This window comes from Pocillopora verrucosa, chromosome 1, assembly GCF_036669915.1.
Source record: "Pocillopora verrucosa isolate sample1 chromosome 1, ASM3666991v2, whole genome shotgun sequence".
In the NCBI taxonomy this organism is placed as follows: Eukaryota; Metazoa; Cnidaria; class Anthozoa; order Scleractinia; family Pocilloporidae; genus Pocillopora; species Pocillopora verrucosa.
Window position 1 is genome coordinate 5,889,276 of NC_089312.1, and position 20,062 is coordinate 5,909,337.

General features: G+C 36.7%; 1 protein-coding gene across 1 annotated transcript; it reads right to left on the reverse strand.

The window, feature by feature from the left end:
* Positions 1-3,865: 3,865 nt before the first annotated feature.
* On the reverse strand, positions 3,866-5,581 carry LOC136279793 (nephrocystin-3-like). The gene is made up of 2 exons (XM_066164034.1): positions 5,155-5,581; positions 3,866-4,485 (listed from the first exon to the last, which is right to left on the reverse strand). The coding sequence occupies exons 1-2, from the start codon at positions 5,579-5,581 to the stop codon at positions 3,866-3,868; spliced, it is 1,047 nt and encodes a 348-aa protein (XP_066020131.1).
* Between the last annotated feature and the right edge of the window lie 14,481 nt (positions 5,582-20,062).

Sequence of the window (20,062 nt, forward strand, 5' to 3'; positions counted from 1 at the left end):
AGACAGCTGGAGATGGGAAGCGCATTAAAGGTAGAATTAAGTAATTGAATTGTGTTAATTGGCTTACAACGAGAAGATGTAATACCAAGAATTGTTATGGGAAGTCATCATCAAATATTAACTTCTAGAGTGCCCTTTCACGGTGACTTGGAGGTTATGTAACTATGATGCCATTCTACCAGAATTTTAGTGTTTTAGGCTGGCGAAATGTTCTAAAATACGTTTCAAGAATTCAGTAATCTAGGAGTAATTATGAGTTTCAAGCTAAACTGAGAGAGAGAGCCACTATGATGTTCATCAAAGATTGTGCATTTAAAAGATATTGGGTAAAAACAGTGAGTTTGTGTCAGTGGAGAACTAAGGAACAGTCTGTAGTGGTTTGTAGAAGATAATCACAGTATCGCCTAAAGGAGTTGCTTCTTAGTAAGCATTTTTACGCATTGTTTAACAACGTAGTTCGGTTTGTAGCAGTGTAGGATTCTTTCTGTCTGTTAGAAAATACCGTGACAAAAGATTCCAAAGTGGTTTTCAAGAGTTTTGATTTAATGCTTGCTCATTTTTCCTGCTTGATTATGTCCTTCATTATTAGAACAATACCAGGTTTTTCTTCATATTTTCTGCAGAGTTCAGAAAATGCATGCTTTCTGACTCATTGGATTATATAACATGTTGACCCTCATTAAAAACAAAAATAATAACCTATGTGCTAATATGAGATAAGAAAACTTTAATTAGTGAAGTTTTAGCAAATTGATCCATTGGCATATCAAAGAAGGTGCAAGTTATAACAGCACCATTCAGCTCATAGATTTGATTAAAAATTTTGTTCTTAGTAATTAGATAATAATACAAATGCTGTATTCAATTGGATTATTACTGTCATTATTATGATAAAATAAAAATAACGAGAGGGATCAATAACACCTTGGCTATTGGAAGTTGTGTTTATTTTGTATACTTGCATATTTGCAGATGAGGCGAGTGTTTACAAACAGAAAATCAGTATGCAACAACGATGAAGTTATTTCTATTTCAGAAGGATAGCGCTTGGAGCTAATACAATATAGTTTTAACTCGGCTTTGAACTTTGGCTATCGTCTGACAAGAATTGAATAAGAACGCAAATTTACGTTATTATAACGTGATCCTCAAAGACAAAAGTAAATGGGCAGTCCGAGTTTTGAAGGTTTTCATGTACGAAAACAAGAATCAAACACATTTAACACTCGTATAGTATGTATAGTTTCGTGTTCAAATAAAAAAAATAACAGAACAAAACAAAACAGGAGAGATGAAAAACATAGCCAAATTAGCATAAATATAAAATTCATACTAATTACGTTGGTGTCAGAGCGACTGCAATCATGCTTAGGTCCCTCATTGCGATCTCCGCTCATCGCAAGGGAGAAAGGCTCAGAAGTTACATCGGCCGCCCTTTGAGTGAAAAACGAAGAGCTTGCTCTCATACCCTTTCCAATTTCTAAAGGAAATTTTGTATTCTATAACCAAAAATGTATCATTGTGCGTGACTAGATTTTTTCGAAAACGGCCGTACGAAGAATATCAATTAATCTTTCTTAAGCATTTCAACTAGCTACGAAGCTTACCAAGAATCTCGATTTTAAAAATTCAATCACGTTTAAGCAAGTTTGTTTTCTTTTGCTTTTTTACTTTTGCTGGTAGCGTTCTCAAAACAAAGAAACTGTGTTTCAGATGTAGTTAGAAAACACTGCAAGAAAAAAATTAAAAGTCTATTGTAATTGATAAAAGCATGGTGAAGCTTTGCGATGTAAACTTTTACTTACGAAAACATGACGGATTTCATATTAACTAATGAAACTGTAACAAAATTCTCAAACGTGATTGGTTATCACCAGTCCGATTTGAGCTAATAGGACAGAGTAGCCGTCATGCTTGTAAATGTACAATGCAATAGGACAGTTAAAGGGACAGTTAACACGTCATGTCTGTTTAAGTTAACAGAACGCGTCGTGTGCGCGCGCTTTTGTCTCGCATTTCGCCAAGTTAACTATTGTTTCTTTTAAAAAACGTATAGCCGGTGTTTAGTTTCTTTCTAAAATTTTGTAATTGTTTTGATTGATGGGTTACGGGACTGCGTGTCATCCAATTATGTCTGTAATCATACTCGTTAGTAACACATCGCTTAGCGGTCGTCCGATTTTGTTAATCACTCGTATGATTACAGACCGAATTGGACCGTCAAAATTTCCTTGAATGTGATTGCTGGATGAATTGCCCTTTTTTAACTAATTTTTTGCAATGAATCCGATTTCATTTTCCGGCAAGTGACCGAATTGGACAAGAATTCTTGAATTCCCCGCACCCAAAAAACTGACAACCAGAAATGCGGTGCGGGATAAGCAGACAATTCTTAGCCCATTTATTGAACTAACCAACTAATCACAAGACAAAAACAACTGTTTACACTGTTTAGACACCAAAAAAAAAAATTAAACAAACTCTATACGTTCGACGCGGCCAAAGTAAATTGAATAAACAAAACCACTTATAATGACTGTCAATCATCAGGAAAGCACAACTAAAAATCGTTACGAGGAAATGGATTACAGGATTCCAACCAAAAAATAAAAAAGAACAAAATTTAACTGTCCGCTTGTAAAAATCCACAATGAAACTTGTTTACTGTTCAGCGAATATATACTTGCTAGTTTACATATCACACTTCTTTCCCATAATCTCACGCCGGCACTTAAAACACACTGCCGACAAATGCACTCGTGCTCGGGAATTCAAGAAACCATTTATCTTTTGTTTCATTACGCTTCGCTACATTCAGGCAAAGATAAATGAACAAATAAAATTAAAAATTCAACCTTTACATAGTAACACTGAAGGCAGTCATTCTAGTCTCCACAGATTTCTAAGTGAAAGCTGTGGTATAATGTGGATGCAAAAAGGATACTGAAAGGAAAAAGAGTAAATTGCAAAATTCAAAATACATTATGTATTCTCTTTCATAACAGAAATCTCTCCCTGTTTATAAATTGTCCTACTAAAGATCCTGAAAATCGTCACGACGGGCGTTCGCTTTAATTAACTTTGACTTCTATAAAACTCAGGAAAATGAAGAGATCCAATCAATCGGATTGTGGTTTTGGTATAAGTACCTTAATGTCTCAAAATGACAAGCAGTCAACGGCTTTCTCTTCAGAATTTCAAGATGTCTAAATGTTTAAAATAAGAGAAGAAATCCTTAAAGTAGGTGCGATTTAACAAAAAGTGTTGGTTACGTATTGATCAACTCTTATCGTATAGATAGCGAAATTTGTTATTAATTAGTCTTGAAGTTCGCACGAAACAAAGTATGCATGCATCAAGATTATTTAGTGATGAGATGCCTGAGCTTGACATTTGTAATCCAACATTTTCATCATAGGTTACAGAGCAAACATGCGTGTCTGCATATACAAAGGCCGTCCGAGTATTTTGCTATAATTGAGCCAGCTTATTCTGAATAATTCTAACTTTAACTTGTCCAGAGCCAAGGTTTCGAACACAAATCGCCAAAGCATGATCATAGTTCCTTTTCGCCTCCTCATCGTGACCCTGATCATTGTGTGCGTCACCAATATTTTCATAAGTTTCTCCAACTTTAAGATGATTACGTCCGAGCTGTTTTAGGCAAATGTCCAGTGCAAGTACATGTTAGTCCATTGCTTGCTGGAAATCACTTAGATTTCTGTATAGAGTATCCAGGTTATTGAAAGAATCTGCGACATCTACATGCTCAGGTCCGAGCTGTTTCAGACGAATGTCTAGTGCACGTGTATGGTAGTACTTTGCTTGCTGGAAATCAACTAGATCACTGTACACAGTACCCAGGTTATTGTAGGAAAATGCGACATTTCCATGCTCGGATCCAAGCTGTTTCAGACGGTGCACGTGTATAGTTTTCCTTTGCTTTCTGGAAACAGCCGAAATCACTGTACACAGTACCCAGGTTATTGTAAGAAGCTGCCACACCTACATGCTCAGGTCCGAGCTGTTTCACACGAATGTCCAGTGCACGTACATGGTTGTGCTTTGCTTTCTGAAGATCACTTAGATTTCTGTAAACAGTACCCAGGTTATTGTAAGAAGATGCGATATCTATATGCTTAGGTCCGAGCTGTTTCACACGAATGTCCAGTGCACGTGCGTGGTAATCCTTTGCTTTATGAAAATCACCAAGATCACTGTATACAGTACCCAAGTTATTGTAAGAGGCTGACACATCTACATGCTCAGGTCCGAGCTGTTTCAGACGAATGTTCAGTGCACGTACGTAGTTGTCCTTTGCTTGCTGGAAATAACCTAGATCACTGTATACAGTACCCAGGTTATTGTAGGAATCTGCGACAACTACATGCTCAGGTCCGAGCTGTTTCAGACGAATGTCCAGTGCACGCGCAAGGTAGTACTTTGCTTGCTGGAAATCACCTAGATCACTGTATAGTACCCAGGCTTTTGAAAGAAGTTGCAAAATCTACATGCCTAGGTCCGAGCTCTTTCAGATTAATGCCCAATCCACGTACATAGTTGTCCTTTGCTCGCTGGAAATTACCTAGATATCTTTATACAGTACCCAGATCATTGCATTAAGTTGCGACAGCTACATGCTTAGGTCCGAGCTGTTTCAGACGAATGTCTAGTGTACGTGCAAGGCAGTCCTTTGCTTGGTGGAAATCACCTAAACCACTGTATACATTACCCAGGTTATTGTAAGAAGTTGCGACATCTATATGCCAGGGTCCGATATGTCTTAGACGAATTTCCAGTGCACGTGCATGGCTGTCCTTTGCTTTCTGGAAATCACCTAGATCGCTATATACAGTATCCAGGTTATTGTACGAGGCTACGACATCTACATGCACAGGTCCGAGCTGTTTCAGATAAATGTCTAGTGCACGTGCATGGTTGTCCTTTGCTTGCTGGAAATTACTTAGGTGACTGTATACAGTACCCAGGTTATTGTAAGAATCTGCGACATTTACATGCTCAGGTCCGAGCTGTTTTAGACGAATTTCCAGTGCAAAGTTTGCTCAGGCCCAAGCTGTTTAAGACGAATGTCCAGTGCATGTGCATAGTAGTCCTTTGCTTTCTGGAAATCACCTAGATCACTATATACAATACCCAAGTTATTGTAAGAGGCTGCCACATCTACATGTTCAGGTCCGAGCTGTTTCAGGTAAATGTCTAGTGCACGTGCATGGTTTTCTTTTTCTTTCTGGAAATCACCTAGGTCACTGTATACAGTACCCAGGTTATTGTAAGAAGCTGCGACATATACATGCTCAGGTCCAAGCTGTTTCAGATGAATGTCCAGTGCATGCTTATGATAGTTTTTCGCTTGCTCGAAGTTACCCTTACATTTGTGTGTGGTTCCCACAAGGAGATAGAGTTTTGCTTTTCCGAGAGCGTCGTTTGCATCACCTGAGTGTATAATTTTCAAGGCCACTTCGAAGTAGGTCATAGCAGCTACGTATTCACAATGGTTGAGGCACATATTTCCTAGGATCAGAAGGTCATTAGGGTAATCTTGCAAGGGAATAACACCCATTTTGCTGACTTGAGATAATTCTTGCATAGAAAACAGAGATGGCTGGATTTTAGTCTCCGGTTACTAAGAACTCAGCTAGTATCCAGCCATCTTAACAGAACAAGCTTGGTCAATAACTCCAATTTATCGACCAGTAACACGGAGCTTGCGTACTAATTTTGCCGCTGTGTTATGGTTCATAAAAAAACGAACAGTATATGCACAGAAGTTAGGGCATGACATATATAGAATTTTCTCGTAAGGCAACCCTTAAACACTCATTTAGAACTTGTTTCGAAACTGCTTTTCAGACCACTAGATTTTGGCAAAGATTCTAACATGTATTGTCCAGGCGTGTTATCTATCAGCCCTTCAGTTCAACTTGTCTACTGGAAATTTGTTTCGTATGGCACATTTAGGCTTCAAAACGTTTTTATCATACTGCATTGAAGATTACAGCGTTAACGTATTAAGTTTGAGCGCAACTATATTTGATGGCCTTTCTCGCCTTTACGTAAAATCCTATAGGCTTACTCTGGCCATTCCTCCTGTTTTTCGGAACAGCTTCATTAACGAGTCGAAACGCAAGTTTCTCTGATGATTTGTCATTGTGTTCTTCGCATTATTCACCCGCTGATGAGTGAATAATGTTCATTAGCAGGGGAGGGCGCACCAATCAGTTACTGACATCAATAAAATAGCTAATTTTGTATCTACTGATTCAATTCAATCACCTTTTTTTTTCTTAGTTGTCATGTTATTAGCAGTTTATAAACTAAATATTGCTGTTTTAAAGGGGGCCTTGTTTTGGCGTTGATCATTTCTATCCGGCTTGGGTCGAGCAATAATCCAAAATGTCAAAGTTTCTTGTTTTGCTCCAGTTCTTCAAAATTCTAACAGCTTTTACTATTACTACTAGTGAACAATATCGCAGATCTGATGAAAAGAATAATGTTTATTTTGTCGAGCATTTGAATAGAATGCTAAACATTGATCAACTGGCATCTTACAAAGTCTACGATTCAATGGCCTGTGGCCTTCACTGCATCCGACACGAACTTTGCATCTCTGTCAACTTTGCAGTTGAAGCGGATCTAACGGGACACTCCTGTGCGCTGCTGAAAGCGGACAGATTTCGATATCCCAACAAACTTAACTGGAACAACTCTTATCATCACTACAGTTTAGCGGTAAGGAAAAAGTTTATTAACGCTAAAATGATACCTAAAAACTCATATCAGATATGTTTCAGATTAAAACCTCGAGGCGAATACTATTCAAACCGAAATTGAGGATTCCGTGGAAAATAAGCATACTCACAAAGAACAAAAACAAAAACAAAATATTTTAAGATGAATGTGTTACTTGTAAAAGAAAGAACTAATCTGGTTGAAAATGATTGCGTCCTCACAGAAGATTATTTTGCAAAAACAAAGAAACGGCAGAAATTAAGAAAACATCAAGAGTTTCAAAAACGGTTTCAAATATACGCTTTAATGACTATTCTGGACAGGAAAAATATGTGTTGCTCATACATATCCATGGTTAACGCAGAGCTGTAATTTTGTTGTTGTCGGGCGGCTTAGTTTTTTCTTTTATTGACTAGGAATACCGGGCTAACTTTGACATTGTTTTTTTCTACACATCCAGTTCTTTCTATTGCTACCACTATCAGATTGAAAATATGAACCGACGTGGTGCGTGCGCCTTCACGCGAAATAATTTAACTAGTGTTAAGTTCAACTGAGTGACAACTGATAAGTTCTTTTAAGTGCCTCCTGTTGCCATAGTGTCCTGACACTTAAACAGTAAAAAGAGGCACATGGTGTTTGGTCAAGCCGTCACCTATTGAATTAATCGGTAGCGTAAATCGTTTCCTATACAAAAAGAAATTATTAAGGATGGAAATTGGTAAAAATCGCAGTGAAAACAACTTCTCAAACAATGGAGACTGTCTGAAAAGATGACCGTAATAAGAACCTTTTGTGCAAAATTAATTTTAATTTTCCGACATTCGCTCCCTTCAAAGACATTAATAGCGGGATCTGGCTCCATGAAACAATTCCCCATAACACTGATTGGCAAAGTTAAATTGGGAAAGATGCACATTATGATAAGATTTGTTTCGAGTAATACCTTCAAAAAAAAGAAAGAAAAAGTGAAACAACTTCTCGCATAAACAATGTATTATTTTCATTCCATACCTCTTTATCATCGATTGTATAATTTTCTTTTCTTTTCCCGGTGAACCTACAAAAAACCCCTTCTATCAAGGTCTTCAAGTACAGTACTTTACTTATCGAACTACTTCAATCATGCTAGTTCAATTTCTTGTGGAATAATCACGGCAGCCGATCAGAACAGAGGGCGATTTTACGGAAAGCCTCATCATTTACTTAACAACTATTCACGGAAGTATAGGTGGCTAATGAGAGATATTTACATAGGCGCACGACGGCGAAGTAAATATCCACTGCTCACCACCAATACTGAGATGTAATAGTATTAGTATATACTAAAACAGAGAGATAATATAGCACAGAAAATATGATTTCAAAAGTGATTAGTAAAGGATAATCGGAATTTGAGTAGCCAATTAGAGCGCGCCTTTAACGCTATCCAGTGTTTCAGTATATAATAAATAGAGAATACATGGGCGCGCATAGTGAAGAGAAATTCCATATGTAAAAGCAACCATGTATTATTTTGTTTATCATGCAAACTCAATAGCCCTTTACTGACTAGAAAATAATACAGTAGGTTTGCCCACTCAAGAGTAAACATTCGTTGAATCACTACAGAAAAATATACAAATTCTCAGTTATTGACTTAGTCCCTACCAAAAGAAATCTTTCAGGTAAATGACCAAAATCGGCCCGTGGCAAATCTTCAAGTTGTCTTTTTTCGTTCTCAGCCGTGAGAAATGACTTTACCAAAGGCTGAATACGTAACTTTCGGTTTTTATTTACGTAGTTTGGTTTTCTTTCTCTTCAAGGGAAGTTTGAACATCACTGTCTTAAAGCTACGCGGATTTTTCAGTGTTTTAGCACTCATAATCCAAAAACATTGAATGACATTGATAAATTATTCCTTTTTCAGAACTTATGCGACAACAAGCCCTGTGGTGGAATCAGATGCCGTCCGTTGTATGGATCAAACGGATATACATGTGAACGCACTTCAAGAATCATTGAAAAAGGTAACGTTGCTTTCAATAAAATTTATTATCTTCCACATTATTATCTTACAGATAATAACACTGATTATAATAATTATTATTATTATGACATTGATAATAATATTATCAATAATAATAGTGATTTGATTTGATATCTATAACACAAATTTAACCGTCAAGTCTCCAAAGCCGAGACTGCATGGACTCAAATCTGAATAACATGAATATTAATGACACTGATATTAATAATACCAATAATACAATTGTAAAAATGATATTTATAATAACCTTCATGAGGTTTTTCAAAATAAAAGTTTATTTTTCTTAAGTTTAATTGGTTTCACACGGAAACATCACAGTCAACATGGAGGCCTCAGTTAAAAGGCAGAGTTTATTTGGCCATCAGAATCTTTTCTTCCCTATTCCATCTCTTTCTCTTTATTTTTTTCCCTTGTTTTGTTTCCCCTTTTCCCGTTCAAGTTAAATGAAATCAGTATTGTAATCACGTATCAGTTTGAATCGAAGTCCGGTCCAGTTTCCTAATGAAGCCACTAACAATGATTTAAGCTCGCTGGGGTTGGTATCGCTGAACGATGTTATTCAACTGGTGAAAATAATTCAGCTTGATCTACATATAACTTATAATTGGATTTGGCTCAGTGACAAAAAGTGTCCGCGATAATAAGCTTTAGACGAAGTACCATTGGCAAAAACAGAATGAACAAGAGCAAGCGATCAACATCTCATATTTTGTGCGTCTTTTCAGCTTTTCCTTGGCTCCAAGTCAACCCAAATAGAGTATGCTTCGGTGCTAAAGATGACTCCTATGGAGCATTCGCTGTCCCTTACGATGGTAATGTCGTATCGTTGAGGCTGGTTTACATTTCAGGATTTGTCTCTTGCCAGTACCATACAATGCCTCAAGGAAGTCACTGGGGATGTGCAAAGGAAAGTCAATTAACAACCCTGGTGACAAATGAAAGAAACGAAGTGATTTTTCCACGCTACAAAGATCGTAAAATTTATTCCTTAGCTGGCTATAACTACAACTCACCAGAATTGATATTCAAATTACTCTCTCCCCCTCTGAAAGTGTTCTCTGGATATAAATTTCGCATATGGTACAGGCAGGATTTACTCAACTCTTCCGAAGGTAATAACTATGGCCAGACATGCGCTGATGTGTATGTACTGATGAATTAATTCAACAGAGGCCGAATTGCTCCTAAAATGCCATGGCGTACCGATTGTGTTCTTAGGCAATGACGACAACATGTACTAAGACCAAAAAAAAAACATATATAGATATATATAAACACATATATAAATGTGGGGGTAGAGTCTACCTTGGCATAAAGTGCTCAATGCTGTGGTAGCAGAGCTGTGTATATATAAGTGAAAGAATCAAAGAGGACGCATCGATTCTCTGTTACTCTGAGAACTCAGGGTAACAGAGAATCGATGCTTCCTCTTTGATTCTTTCACTTATATAAACACATATATAAATATTAAAAAAACCAATGAGCAAAAAAAAATACAAACAAAAGCATCAAAAAGCACAAACTGTAACAAAATAATAACAAAAACTAAAGATAATTAAGACATACACAAAACAAAAGGAAAATGACAAGCATATAATGGTGTGCATGGATTTCTCTTCTGCGCAGTTTCTTGCATACTTGGAGACTCACAGCTCATGCTACCAGGTTGTATAGGTTAGTTGCAAAATTTTTATTTAAGACCTATCTATGGTTTATCATCACGGACTTTTTTATAAAATTCCATGATATTTACTTTGTTGTGATACATGTATGTCAATGTGATTTTCATTAAGTAACTTTAGGTCCACGATCATTCAAATGCACTCCTCAAATTTTAAAAAAAATCCGAGAGAAAAAATATGTATACACTAGAAATGAAAGTATGGAAAACAAAATAAAAATTCATCCATTGCGATGGAAATGATCTAGTTTACATATTTAGCGCAAATCGATTCCATTTTTCCGTGTCCCGTTAATTACAGATCGCGAATATGCATGAAGTAAACATATCTTCATTTATTAATATATGTATATATATATATATATTTTTTTTTATATATATATATTCGGGAATAGAATCATTCATCTTACCGTGGTTTTCCTATTATTTGAAATGATAACTTAAGATAACCTTAAAAGTTCGGTTTGTCTTTTTAAGTCATTAACATGTGCAATGATATCAATCATTTCCAGAAAGAAAGTGAAATCAAGTTTGGTTCAAAAGTGTACATGAACCAATAAAATTTTGGGGTTTTTCATATTAAGTAACTTTATCGCGCCACGATCAAAAAATTTGGTTTGCAGATAATGCAACGGTGACCTATTAGACTATCTATTAATTTCACTTTGCACCTTGATCGAATTTTTTAAACATATTTCACCTTCGGGTCAGCGATAACATAAATATTGCATTCACATACTGTCATTAGAAAACTTACAGAAAAAAAATAAAGAAAGAATCTCGTATTGAAACGGTTCGTTTGAAAGTTTACGAAATATGATGCCTTTAGAAAAACATATTACATTGGCATACTGTCATAAGAAAACTGACAGAAACAAAAAATGAAATATGACAGAGTTTCGTATTGACACGGTTTCACGACATGATGCCTTTAGAATGGTAAAAACATATTACAGTCACATACTGTCATTAGAAGACTGACTGAAACAATAAAATAAAATGAAACAAAGCTTTGTATTAATACTGTTTTGTGCTAAATTTCACGAAATACGATGCCTCTAAAATGGTGAAAAAAATAAATATTGCATTCACATACTGTCAATAGAAACTGACAGAAAAAAATTTTAAAATATAACAGACTTTCGTATTTATACGGTTTGTTTAAAGTCTTACGAAATATGATGTCTTCAGAATGGAAAAAAAAACATAAATATTTCATTCACATACTGTCAGTAGAAACTTGCAGAAAAAAATGACACATTTGCATTGAACAAAGAGAGCAATACTCATAAGTGATGTGTAAATATGTTTCTTTATTTTAGATAGATCCTCCCAGGATTACATTGAAATACGAGCCTTGAATCAGAGCATATTAATTTGAGATTCTATTTAAAATGCATTTAGGTATTCAAGAGAAGGATAAAACATCAAACATTAACAATATGAGCATATTTGTAATTCAAGAGAAGAAGCTAATAGCCCCTGGTACATCTCTGTTTTAGAAGAATTTAGCACTATTTGCGCGTCATCGAGAAAAGCGAAAAAATATATATTAGTGAATATTGAAGAAAACGGGAAATCTCAAAGGTAGGGTTCGTCTATGTTTCGAGATACTTAAAGAAAAATGGCAACGAGAAGAGTAGTTTTGCTAGACGTGCGCGATAAACCTCTGAACATTTCTAAGCCCTCTCTTACGAAAAAACTAATGAAAGTGTTAAATTTTGCGAGGCTCAGTAAGCGAGAACCTCGATGGCAAATTGCTACTACTTTAATTTTCGAAGTCAACGCTGCTTTTCCTGCGTTTTGCTTTTTTCATGCAGTTAAACAAATCGAGCTATTCGCAAAATTGCTGTTTGGAATATATAAATATATGTTTTATCGACTCAGAAAATTTCTTCTAAGCAAAGAGGCAACCTCCCACTTTCCAAGAAACAATCTCCAACATGCCCAGGGTAGGATTCTGACGAAAAGATATCGAAGATTGGCATTGATTAAAATCATGATATCGATTTCATAAAATCTTTACGAAATGCTTAAGATGCGTAAGTCATCTCGTCACGTGTCTTTCACCTTCTGGTGGCAGCCGTTGTTTGGAGTTCTTCTATGCTCTCGTTTCTACGCAACAGAAATCTTTTAATGCCGGCTCGAAATTGTCTGTTGATACCACTGTAAATAAGAGGGTTGAAGAGCGAATTACAGTATCGAAGAAAAAAGAATAACAAGATTAACAACTGTAGCTGTCTTTGTTACCTGTAAAACGTGTTTGTGAACACAAGATAAAAAACAAACAGCGGGTACCAGCAGAGAAAGTGAGTGCCCATTATGATGGTCAAAGTCTTTCCTCCTTAAAGTTCCCGCTTCAACCTTCGTTTGGGGTGTCCCGATCCCTCGGGATCACACTGCGTCGATTGGGAGTCAATTTTTCGCGCGTGCGAGCGAGCAACGATGAATATGTTCTAGTACACAAAAGTCATCACACAGACTGGGTTAACGAAAGTCGCTATCGTGATAAAGGTCACTTACCCACGGCTTAATGAAAAATACTGCGTCAGATTTTAATTATTGTTGGAATTTTTTACCAAAGATAGGAAGGCAGTGCATGAGATAATCGCAGATGGCGATGGCAACCATTTCGGGGACAGGAATATTCGTTAAAGAACATCGAGATTAAACTTCGACCAGCACGATTTCTATCTAAGAAGCTGCGTGTATAAGCCTTCAACAATAATAGTGAAAAATTATAACAATTCATTATGATATCAAGATGTTCCACTGCAAACAAATAGAAGGATTTAAAATTTTAAAAATATGAGAAATCGAAGACTTTATATTGACGACTAAATCATACTTACAAGTGAATTTATTAAAACAGCTGTGGTATTAAACAGGATCTGCTTTTAAGGTGGAGATATCTTTTTTATCATCTTTATTATTCTTATTACTATTACTCCTTTTTTTTTAACAAATTCTTATTAAGATGTTACATACTGCACATACATACAAAAATTGAAAACAAAAAAGAAATTTGAGAAATCGAAAACTTGTAAATTCTATCTTTTTTTTTTAAAATCATACTCAAAAAGATATATTGACACAACTTTCTCAAAAACGTTCATCATCCATATTTGGATTTGTTTCTAAGGCGCGCAGATTATTCCTTACAACTGGGATGAAATCTACGTAATGGATGGTCAACATCTTTTGCGGGAATTTATAAAAAGATATCGGTCTCTTACCGGAAAGTCTGTGAATGTAATGACGAACTGATGCGTGGCGTCTCTTGTCCAGAAACACTAGTTGCATAAATAAAAGGCCATACAAAATTTTTGAAAGCACAATGGCAGGAAGAGGGTTGTCTCTATATCCTTCGTTGGGCAGCGCTCCCAACACATTTGCTGGGACACCCTCTGCCTCCCCAGCCTCTCTCAATGTTGATCAGCAAATACTTCTTATTAGCCGAGTTCAAGGGCTGTACTGTAAATTACGGAACGATTTTTTTTCTCGGCTCGGATTCATAAATCGAGCGGAGAAAACGAGGTTCCGTAACTTACAGTACGGACTGAGAAAAATAGGACTCGTAAGATTTTTATTCCTGTAAATCTCTTTGCTCTAATAAAAGGGGAAATAATTTCAATTCAAGTGGAACGGCCATTGACGATTGACGCACTTCAAATCCTAAGCACGAGAACATTTTATTGGCTTTCAATAAAAACTGGACTTTGAGTATTCAAAAGTTCAAAATATTCGTTTAATATCCATGGTTCAAAATAATGCAAAATTACATGAAACTGATAGTTCAAGTAGACAAAGGTTTTTTGCAAGGAACTCCAAGGATAAGGATACAACGTTCCGTAGTTAACGCTTTTATCGATAGTTTTTTCAAATGGTTGAAATCCTCAGAGTATAGCGCGTTTCTTTTAAGAGTGAAATACGGCCCGCTAAAATAAACAATCATAGCGCACGCACAAGCAAAGAGATATAATAAGATGGCATAGAAACGTTGACAATTGTTGTCAAGTATTGGGGGAGAGGGATAAATTATCTCCAAGATGTCTGTAAATGTACGTTTTTGGAATGTTTGAAAGTTCTGTAACATCTGCCGATAACGATGTTAGCGTTACTCCATGAGGTCGAATGTGACATTTAAACTCACAAGGAGGAGATGTAAGAGAATAAGTCCTCTCTCTAGGCAAAGTGCATGACAGGACGGATAATGCATGCACTGTAAGTACCTCCCGTTGTTCCATACAAAGCCTTAGAAAAGTTTTCTAAGGCTTTGTATGGGACAACGGGAGGTACTTACAGTCCACGCGTTTTTCCGTCCTGTCATGCTTATCTTAAAGAGTTTCTTTAAAGGTCGGTAGTTTGTTCGTGACTCGTGCCATGTCGATTATATTCATAAAAATGCAAAACTGGCCGAAGGTTCAATTGCTGACGATATGGCACAGATGTTTGAGGACGTTGTCCATAATGACTTGAAATTAATAGAGAATTCTTTCATAAGAATTTTCATTTTAAGATAATGATCTGAAAGAGCTGTATCCAGCTGGCTTTCTTTACATGAATTCATCGCTGTTTTAAGGCATCCGATCTGAATCGAAGTGAGGGAATAGCGAAAATATATTTCAGGTATTTACTTCTTTTTGTTACTAAAAAGATCGTTACAAGAAAAGATAAGATTAGACGTTGGTGAAATTTGACAGAAAAAGAACCCAGTAAAGGGCGGATCTTTCCCCTAAAGAAAAAAACTGGTATTTTTGCAACCTCAATATGTAAACATTGCAATTATGAATAACTACATAAGCGTTCTTCAAGAGCCGATGAAAAATTCATAGATGCTCAGGTCCGCCATCAAATATTGTGCAGCCTTAAAAAGGGAATCAATAATAGAGATTCTTTCACTGATTCCTGATATTTTCAATTCTACTTGTTAATATTTATTTAGACATTCTCCGCTGCGATTATAACAATACCAACATTTTCATGTTTTTATATCCGGTGAACCGTTTACAGCGACACGTTCTTTCTGGCTCCTAGTCAAAAGCGGAAATAAAAGAAAGAAAACCTGAAGAAAAAAAACCTTCTTAAGAAGTACGTCATTAAGGAAAATGTAATTGCAAAGGTAAGCGAGAAGTAAACATAAAAATTAATTTATTTCCAAGCCTTTTCTCTGGCATAAGGGTAATTTCATAATATCATGATAATTCAAATTGTTCTTATTGTCAAAGGAGTAGAAAGTAGCTCAGATAAGTTTCAGTGAAAGTGTCAGTCAAACATAGCAGTTTCTAAAAAAGAAGTATTCGTCATGATAATTGTGATATAAATGGATCTTGTCGTTTTCTGAACAGCCTTGGAATCTGAGATAGTAATGCGATTCTGAGAACTTAAGAGGGGATTTACCCAGATAAATTTAATTATTTGGTATATTTTTTAAACTCAAGTCAATCTTCAAACTTCCCCTCAGTCCATCAGCTGAAAACAAGAAGATGGTGCCCAGGACTTTCTGGGGTTTCATTATTGTTTTCTGTAAGCACTGTTGTGTTTTTTTCATTGAGTATCAATTTAGGCGATTAAAAATTATATTTAAACCTATTTCAAAGGATTGGAAATGGCTACTTTTAGACGTAAAGTATGGTTCTTATGAGAATACTTCATGTTTTCCTCAAATATTCTGGCCCAAATAAGATGAACTCGGGAGCAAGTTAGTGGCACGCGCATAGAAGAGACACACTGTGGAGAAATTCTGCTAGAGGACAGTGCGAAAATAGAGTTACTACTCCCTGTGAAATTATGAGACAACACAGCACCGAAGTTGATTTTCGCCTCTCTGTCGAGTTTGATCGGTTACCTTCGCTGCAGACCATGTTCGTGACTTATTTTATACAGCGTGTACGGTCGACAAAACAAAATACGTTATTACTTTTCTCCGTTTAATTTCCAACTACATTGTACTACAAGACAATAGTCTCAAAAATTATATAAAAAAAGAAAAAAAGAAAAGAAAAAAGAAAAAAAAGACCCTCATCCACGGTGCCCAGAATCATTTTTACTTTTCGTTGTTCGGCACTGGATGCACGTTCGCGTAATTATGCAATTTGCATTTCTTATGGAAAAAACCTGTCCAAAAGGTGCTTAATTAGAAAATTTCAGCCGACAAATTTTAATAGCAAACCGAAAGAAAAGATCAAATATATATCGAACGGAAAGAAATATCTTAATAGCGGTGAGAATTTATCGTGCACTGATTTATTTCAATCGAACTGCGATATTTTCTTGCTATCAACTATTTTTTCGTTCGTTGCGCGAAGCATGATGCTGAAATCGGCATATTCACTTTGAGTGCTTAAAATTCAAAACAAGGAAGTTAATGACGTCAATGCCGTCTAGATATCTCTGAATATCTACAGATTATGTCAGGTTTCAAAGCATCAGCGAGTAATCCGCTTAAGTTACGAACATTATCCACCCTTGGCCAATTTCTCAATCGCCATAAACTTCTTCAAAGCCATTTGAAATTCTTCTTCAACCACAGGAAATTCGAAAATTTCGAAACTTGCAAAGATTGATACTTTGCCTCTTTGAGGGAGGAGCTTTAGCTCCTTTCCCGAAGAGCGGTGGTTATCGACCCAAGCAGGGCCGTCTGTCAAGGAAACCGCATATCACATCGGCCATTGGCAATCCCAAAAGTACAGGAGGCATATTTCATCACTCAGAAATCGGTAAGAAAAAAAAAAAAAAAAAAAGAAAAAAAAAGACACCCAGGCTCTCTTTTGTTTAATTCTCACTTACGCGTACCGGTCTCAATCACACACGTCTACTTAAATCAAGTGACCGCTATGCAGTGGAGAGGGTTTTGGTTGAGAAAGACTTCATGCCACATGGGGTCTATATTAAAGTAAAATGTATGTGTGCACGGGAAGGGTTACGTGTAGAGCTTCATTAATCCTTTTGGATGTGTGATACTGGTGATACAGTCTCCTCTGTTGTTCCTTTTTGCTCCAAATCAATACTTTAATTTTTATCTCTCTTCTTTGTGATGTCACTTCCATTTTATTTTTCATATAACCAGTCTCCGCGCTGTCTAACTTTTATAGCTTTTAATAGAAATGTCATTTCAAGTTTAGCGTTTCCATAAACGTCTTTGAAAACAAGCTTCCATTCGAGATGCTCTGTTTCAATAGCTTTGGTGAAGTGTACTCTCATTTTCTCTTGGTTTTACAAGCAGTTGCGCTAATAGTGGAGGTACACCTTCAGCGAGTTGTCCCATCGTTTCACTCAACTCAGCTCTTACAAGCTCCAAAAGGACATTATGTGGAACTGAATTTCACTCTGAAGACTTTATATCCAACACCATGCATTGATGACTTGTACCTTGAGGTTCGCGATGGATACGACGAGTCTTCCAATCTTCTTGGTGCATTTTGTGGGAGGAACATTTCTGGTATTGTGCGATCCAGTGGACAGAGCTTGTGGTTGAGAAAATCAGATAATTTCAATAACCAGTTGTTCCATAACCATTTCAGCGGTTCATACAGTAACAAAACAGCGAATACGAAAGGCAAGTATTGACTTACTAAATTTTTTTTAAGCCACTGAAAGGCAAAGTAAGTATTTTGAAAGTTTTACACTTGTGATGAAAGGAAAATGGCCATAGCTAATGTTTCTTGTACTCAACTGCTTTTGTAATTGCTAAGAATTCCTTTTTTTTTTTCCAGCCAAACCCAACCTTGATAAAGTGGCTGAGACTCAGTTTTTTCTTCTCAATCATTCCTCATCTCTTTGGTGTCCAGCACAAGGTGCACCGGCACCAGTCATTGTTTGGAGAAAGAACGGCATTCTGGTACAGAACAGTACAAGCGTACTATATCAGCTGAACATTACTGGAGAAAACAATGACAATTACAGCTGTGAGGTGAACACACAGGATGGTTTTGACAAGAAACGAATCCATCTTGTCATCGAGAGTGAGTTTTAGTTGCAAAAATGTGATTCTTAACCCAATCAGACTAAGAGGGAAATATATCGGAAATTGCAGAGTTTCTATACATTGCTGGTAAAATTAACAAATCCTAACGCTTTTTAACCTGGCTTCGCATCTAAGAGGCTGACAAAATACTTTTGTTGATCCAGCACTAAATTCTCTTTCCTTACACTGGATTGTTATTGACTGTTACAGGGCAATTCAGTATTATCAACTGAGTTGATAGCGTAAACTGGCCACCGTAAAGAGTTTGAAAGCTGACGTCTCGAGCGTTAGCCCTTCGTTAGAGCGAAAGACACAGCGCCACAGTTTCTTTAGAAACTAACCCCCTTTAGTATTGAGTGTTCATGAGACACCTTGAAGCTTTTTCAGTGGACTCAAATGCACTCTTTCAGCAATTCCGACAAAAAAGACTCACAAGTATTCACTAACTTACATCAACGATACGATCTTAACAGCATATCTTCTTTTTCTAGGGTGTCCAGATCCCTGCCGGTGTACCACGGCAGATGGAATTATGCGCGCAGTTACCCGCATTGAATGTAAAGGAAAACATTTACAGTCTGTTCCACGTCGCTTGCCCTGTTCTACAGAGAATTTGTAGGCATATCAGCTCTTTTTTTTTTGGAAGGGTGGGTGGGAGGAGGGGGGGGGGGGAAAGGGGAGGGAGGAATACACAACTAGAAAAGGCTTGAAACATTCAACTTTAATCAAGGATATTGATCCCCTATTCAGGGATTTGCAAGACAACCAGATAGAGGAGCTCCCACCTGGAGTCTTCGATAACAACACCGAGTTGGTCATCTTGTAAGTAAACGATATATTTGCTTACGTTGACATTAACGAGCGATGATTTACGTCCTGCTAAATGTCTGACGCTTAGTAAGATAAAATGAGGCAGGGAGAATACGAAAGGTGACCTTCCTTCCAAATTTTCTCTCTATAGTTGTATAGCTTCACCCACCCCTCCCGCCTCTTCCCTCTCTTTACCAATACAGCAGTGATACTCTCCTGTGTGATAGCTTATCAATGTTTCAACTCTTCTAGATGGCTATATTCCAACAAGATCAAGAAGTTGCGAGATGATTCATTTTCTCAGTTAGTCAAGCTGCGGGAGCTGTAAGTGCCAAGTTGCCATCATATCGGCTAGTATACGGCCTTCTTCTCAAATATGAAATAAAAAAAAGCTAAAAAGACAAATTGTAGATTAACTTTTACTCGCTCTAGGAATCATGATTACTAATGAAAGAAAGATCTTAAATTCAGTCATGTCCATTTCTTAAGCACCCAATTTGTATATATAAGTATTAAGTTTCCCAGATGCAAGTTTACACTATTTAACTTAGATAATGAAAGTATATAGTGGTCTCTTAAATCTTACCAGTTTTCTAATAAGCTTAGCTTTAAAAGCCCAGAATAGATTCAGGAACCTGGTCTTTACTAACTCGGAATAGAACTTATATGCAGTGTATATTCTTTCCGTAGTGCCTTGGGTGACAACCCAATAGAAGAGCTACCACCGAGAATCTTCACTTACAACACCGAGTTAACAGCATTGTGAGTAACACATTTATACGATCATATTTGAATACTTGATACAACTGGATAAAGAGACGCATTT